The sequence below is a fragment of the Trachemys scripta genome, chromosome 19 (genome assembly GCF_013100865.1).
Source record: "Trachemys scripta elegans isolate TJP31775 chromosome 19, CAS_Tse_1.0, whole genome shotgun sequence".
NCBI lineage: Eukaryota > Metazoa > Chordata > Testudines > Emydidae > Trachemys > Trachemys scripta.
In genome coordinates this window covers 17,723,382-17,729,381 of record NC_048316.1, presented here as the reverse complement: position 1 = coordinate 17,729,381, position 6,000 = coordinate 17,723,382, and the positions used below count along the sequence as shown (strand labels likewise).

General features: G+C 41.9%; 1 protein-coding gene across 5 annotated transcripts in view; it reads left to right on the top strand.

Moving 5' to 3' along the window:
- The first annotated feature begins 409 nt into the window (after positions 1-409).
- The window catches only part of SPEN (spen family transcriptional repressor), a 94,749-nt gene continuing 89,158 nt past the window's right edge, over positions 410-6,000 (top strand). For 3 of the 5 annotated variants that reach the window (XM_034753360.1, XM_034753361.1, XM_034753359.1), the window contains exon 1: positions 410-570. In XM_034753360.1, coding sequence (XP_034609251.1) covers positions 488-570 — 83 coding nt within the window. In that variant the 5' untranslated portion in view covers positions 410-487. Of the gene's footprint in view, positions 571-1,027; positions 1,607-6,000 lie in introns of those variants that run through there. The other 2 variants (XM_034753364.1, XM_034753363.1) reach the window with 2 other exon arrangements.

Genomic DNA, 6,000 nt, shown 5'->3' with positions numbered 1-6,000 from the left:
GTGCTCCCCCCATTGACTCCAATGGGGGCGGGGTGGGAAGGGACGCCTCACTCCCATCTCCCTCCCTCCATGTTTTTTTTTTTTTTTGCGCAGGCGCAGTGGCGTGAGGAAGCAAGCCGTGCGGAAAACGAGTCATTCTAGCGCAGCGCGTGCGCAGTGAGGCCGGGAGGCTGGCGACCCAGGGCGTTGGGAGCGAGCGCTCCGCTCTCCCTTCCCTTCCCCCCCCTCCCCGGCCGGAGTGCGCCTGCGCCGGGCTTGGCGGCGGTGTGAGAGGGAGCGGGGAGAGCGGAGCCGCCACAGAGCGCGAGAGAGCGCGAGGGGGAGGGGGCGCCGCGCTGCCGCCGCCGCTGAGGGGAGCCAGGAGGGGAGCCGCCGCCCGGAGCAGGGGCCCCGAGGGATGGTGTCCGCCGCCGCCGCCGCCGCGAGGGGAGGCAGCTCCTGGCACTAGGGCCCAGGCCGGGGCGCGGGGGGGCCGGCGCGGCGCAGCATGGTCCGGGAAACCAGGCACCTCTGGGTGGGCAACTTACCGGAGAACGTGCGCGAGGAGAAGATCATCGAGCACTTCAAGCGGTGAGTGACCGGGGGGGGGGGGCCTGGGGGGGGGCCCTAATTGGGGGGGGGGGCAGGGGGGTTTCTCCGCCAGGCTCTGCGCGCGCTGCGCCCCCAGTGTATGAACTGGGGGGGATCTGCCTGTGGCTCCCCCCCTTCCTGGCCACGGGGCTGTTAAGGGAGGGGGCACGGTCTGTGCATGCCCCCCCCCCCAAATAGCCCAAGCAGTTTGGAGAAAACAGGATCTTCTATGGCTTCCCCTCACCCAGCGTGGAGCCAGCGGTGAAGGGATGGGAAAATCTGTCTCAGGGTATCATAGCAACTCCTGCGGCTACTCACCCCCATGGACTGTGTGTGGAAATCGCTCTGATCCCAGGCGGGAAGGGGTAGGGGTGTGTGTGTGTGGGGGGGGGTTGTGGGTGTCCGAGGAGAACAAAAATATCTCTACGCGTCCCTGCACCGCGGTGAAGATCTTTGTGGTCTCCTGTAAGAGAAAATCCTGGAGGTTTATAATGCGGAAGGAGCTTCCTGGAGAAATATTGGAGCCTCGCAGAGCAGGAGCAAAAACACCCAAGGATGGAAAAGCCAGGTGAAAAGAGGGAATTCGCTATTTTCTACGTGGATTGGATATTTTGTGAGGTACAGTGTATTGGAAACAATTTTTAACCTCAGAGGCTGGTCATCTATCTTCCTTCTTGGTGCCATGGTTTTAAAAATCCTTTCTCAGTGTTGAAATGAAGAGGGTTTTTGTTTTACATTTTTTTTTTTCTTCATATCAACCCATTCCATTACTGAAGGTAGCTGGATGCCTTGCACTCAGGTGTGAGCAAGTGACTGTAACCACCGTGCATCTTTGGTTAGATGCTTTATAATGAAATTAACTAAGAGGTTTGTAAAGTGAATGGTGGGAACTTAAGTGCTTGGAAATACAAAGGTGAAACTGAAGATCACAGAAATGCTTGAAGAAGCCAACTCCCAGTGGATCCTTTCACTAAGAAACAGTGTTCTGGAATGTATAATACTGGAGCGTGGACTGGTTTTGTTTTAGAGAGACAAGGTGGGTGAGGTAATACCTTTTTATTGGACCAACTTCTGTTGGTGAAAGAGTCAAGCTTACACAGAGCTCTTCAGAGCTGGTATTATTTTTTTACATTTATAAATTCTATATTCTCTCGCTATATATATTCTGTAACCCCAATCACATAGGCCATAATGGAACAGTAGTTTGCATGCTTTTGTATTTGTCCTCCCCTCTTCATATTTTTCTCTTAAAATATCAAAGTTTAAAAAAAAGGTTTGTGTTCATCTGTCTGGTCTTAGTGGTATTTAACCAAATATTTTGTTTTACCTGTTTTGAGGGATTACATTTAGTGGGTGGAAGATTAAACAACGCTTTTTGGAAATGTGGTCATCATAAGGTTAACAAACTGCACTAGAACCTTGTTAAAAGAGTAATAAGGAAAAAAGAAATAAGTTCTAGATGTGCATTATAAATAGCCAGGATTGGGTCTAGTCTCACACTCCAAAAGGGTTCTTAAACTTCTTTTTAATCTTTCTTACTACTGCTTAGTGTAGGAATATTATAGAGCGTCCTTAATAGTGAGTCACCATGGGAAAAATAGACTTGGTTACTAACACATGAGGAGCTTGGACAGGGAAATGGAAGAAGGAGCAGGAGAGCTGCCCTATGGCTTTTTTAATGGAAGATGATTGATTATTTTCATTGTTGCTTGATCTAAGATATTAAATCTTCATCTTGGAAGCGTGCATGTCTGCATGTAAAGCAGGGTTTGTGAATAGTAAGCTCATTCATAACCACTTAAACTAGGCATAGTGTGTGTGTGCGCGTGCGCCTATTTGTAATCAGTCCCCCATTATTTTAAACTAGGAAGTGAATAAAGCAAGAGATTGTGATTTGAATCAGGAATTAGGCAGGGTTATTTAGTAAGAAGAGTTAGTTGGGCTTTCCGCACTTGCTACCCTTAAAATCCTTGTATATGAAATATTTCATTTATAGGAGAATGAGCAGATTTAATGCATATTGCTGGAGTGGATATATGTAAAATGATTTGTGTTTAGTATTTTGCTCTCAATCATCTTCCCTATAAGGGATGTCTGTCTTGTCATTGCACTGTTTTCAGTGGTTGGGAAATTCACATGCACAAATGTGCAAACACGTGCATTGCAGCATTTGCTGATCAGTGACATGCTGCTAGCCTTGTCCCTTGGCAGCGCTCTCTATCCGAGAGAGCATTTGCATGCTTTTTGGTGTGTCCCTTTTATAGTGCAGGGGCAGGGAAAGGGAAGGAGGAAACATTCAAAGAGATTTCTTTTCAAGTGGTGGATGGTGCAGCGGTCTGGCTTGTGTGAATGACTTTCTAAAATGGCGGCTAGGACTCAGTTTATGTGGGAAAGAGCAGAGCAGATCTCCTACTGCACAGAAGGAGGTGGGGAAACTGCAAAAGGAGGCAGCAGCAGGAGCTGCGTAGCAAGAGGCTTCGCTAGGCTCCCTGATCATAACTGCATTTAGTTGCGAGACTTATTTTTATTTTCCTTTGCACATCTTAGACTGTCAAGAAATGAGTAGAGTTCATGTGTGTGTACGAAGATGTGATCTATAAAGGAATCCCTTCAGGTCTTTTTAGGCACCAACTAGATGGTTTGGTAGAGGCTCATTCCTGATATATTCATACTTGCATAGTGTTCAAATTTGGATTGTATGAGGAGTGTAAATTGTGTGATAGGATGGGGCAGAAAATGAATCGGAAATGGTTTAAAACTAGATACGAGCATGTTAGTTACTCAGAGCAGGGAGGAAATTCAGCCATACAGATCTGTTAACATTGCATGAAACTAAAGGAAACAACCCTTCTCTGCCTCTGGAACCCTGATCATTAATTAGGTTGATAATATTAATCAGAGGTTCATATTCCTGTGATTAAGGCTTACACACAGAACATTTACTTTTCTCGTCATGGTAGTGAGAGTCTGTATTAAGCATAATTTTAGTTATGTTGGTGATCAGGGAATATATAAACATTTGGGTTACTCTAGAGTATATACTCTAAAACTCTTAGATCCAAGCATGATTGAATTTAAATAGCAAAGATGAGGAGTACTCAAATGAAATTGAAAATTTGGCATTCTGGTATTTTTCCTTTTTTCACATGACATTTTTAAAGCAGGAAAAAGTTGCCATGGTACTGTTGCTTAGAGATGGATCAGGAAAATGGCAGGATCTGAATTGTTAATTGCTTTTTTTGTTTTTACTGTTCTGAATTTTGATCAGTGGTTTTGGAAGGAAATGCACATCGCTTAGGCAAAACCTTTCATTTCTGCACAACTTGAGTTATCTTTACAATTTAGATTTTTAGCTGGTTCTTAAAAACAAAAATCCCACTCCCAAACCATGCATTTATATACGTGTACACGCACTCCAAATCAGTAATAGGGGTGTGAAAATCTCAACATTTGGTCACTGATATAGGTATTAATTTAATATTTTTATTTAATACTTTACATTGTTTTGAGCTGTTCTTAGCTCTCTAAATTACTAAATATGTGTTGCTTAAAATGGTTAAGTACGTATCTGTTGAACGAAGTTTTGGTTAGCAGCGGGATCATCAAGGGTACTGTATGTGCACAATAGAGCAAGCCTTTCTTTGTATGTTGGTTAGTTGAGTGGGGGAAGGGACAAGTTACCCAATAATTGTATTGCAGTCTTGTTTTATTGTGGCAGGAGCTTAGCTCTGCTGGACATATACATATGAAAGGCAACTGCCTGAGCTTGGATATGTAATGTATAAGGAAAGACTAGCTCTTTAGTTTGGAGCTCTTTTCAGATTTAGCTGATCTTGGCTAAATCAAGTTCCCACCCATCCCCCAGTCTGAGAACAGGAAAGAATATGCAAAGAAGCTGACCAAGCAGTATTACAAAGTTGTAGTTACAGAAGCAGAAAAGAGAATTTGTCAAAAATATATCATTACAATAAATGCTAGATCCAGCCAAGGAATAGTCAATGTCAGTTATATATATAATTTCTGTGTACCAATATTTATACTAGTTTTTCCAGTTGTTACCTGTAAAATATATTGCCATTTCCATATATAAGCATATGTGTAAATTTAAATCTTTTGCAATTACACTCTCGTGCTAAATATTTATTTTCAATACTGTACTGTAACTGAAATGGCTGGTTTTAAGAAGAAAACTGTTACACCCTTTAAGACACAGTAAGTGTACTGAATGGGAGAGACTTTCATTTTTATTAATTGTAACTTAGGGAAATTTGCTCACTTTGGTTTGCAGTCTTTCTTCATATTTTGGGAGAGGTTTATCTAGGCATAAATATAAGTGCTTTGTAGCAGCAGTTTCTTCCAATATTTTATCTATACTGCTCTTTTAAAATTCAGTTTTCTTTTGCATAAATTGAAGCGATATTCTTTGGTGGTAAATGCTTGTCTTAAATTGGAGGAGAATAGCGGAGTTGTCAAGAATTGTGACTGATGGTTGACTTCTGTGCACAGGGTGTCTTTAAAAATCATTTTTCAAAGCATATTTCTGTCTTGCTGTTTTGAAGAGGTTGCTGATAAATTACCATTTGCAAATTTAAAAATATTTGGGCCAGCTTATGTGTGCGCACACTGTTTTTGTGTCATTTTCATGTAGGCTTCAAAATATACAATTACTGACTGATTACATTTCATTTTCCATTGTATCTCAGATCTTTAAACTCTTGCAAGGCTTTAAACTAGCACAGGAAATCAGGGAAGCTTGTTCTTAAAATAGTATATTTCATGCTATGATCTCTGATGCTGGAATTCAGTCTTCATTAAAACAGAATATTTATGAGTGAAGGCGTTTCTTCATTGCAATAATTAAAATGAACCCAGATTATTATTCTCTTGAATGGTAGAAAAAAATCATTCACCATTACTGAAACAGATGCCCAGCAGCTTGCAGAACAAGGAGACTAAATATAGTAACATTTGTCTATAGCACAAATGCCACTCTTCCATACTTTCCCCCTGTTTTTTCCCTTTGGATAACCAAAGACCTGTTGCTTTGCCTCAGCTATTTGCATTTTAAATGGAAAAGACCAATGAGACTCTTTAAATCATTAGGAGTCGTGTAATTTTGATATGCAAACTTTTTTATTGTGTGGGAAATATTAGCCTGTGCAGTGGGAAGATGTTCTCAGAGCCAATATTGTGAGTTTAAAGAAACGCAAATACTATTTTAAATTTTAGTTCTTAAAGTTACAGCTTAAAAAAGGCCTAATGCAAATATTTTACATAACTGTTAATGTTGTTCTAAGCCCGTTTTAGAAACCTTGTGTTCTTTGGCTTCAGGTTGTCTTAACTTCATGTTGAGGGCAAGGTGGAAATAGAATCTATTATTTAACAATTTATATACTTTGAAATATGGTTACACTTTGAAGAGTCAGTCTG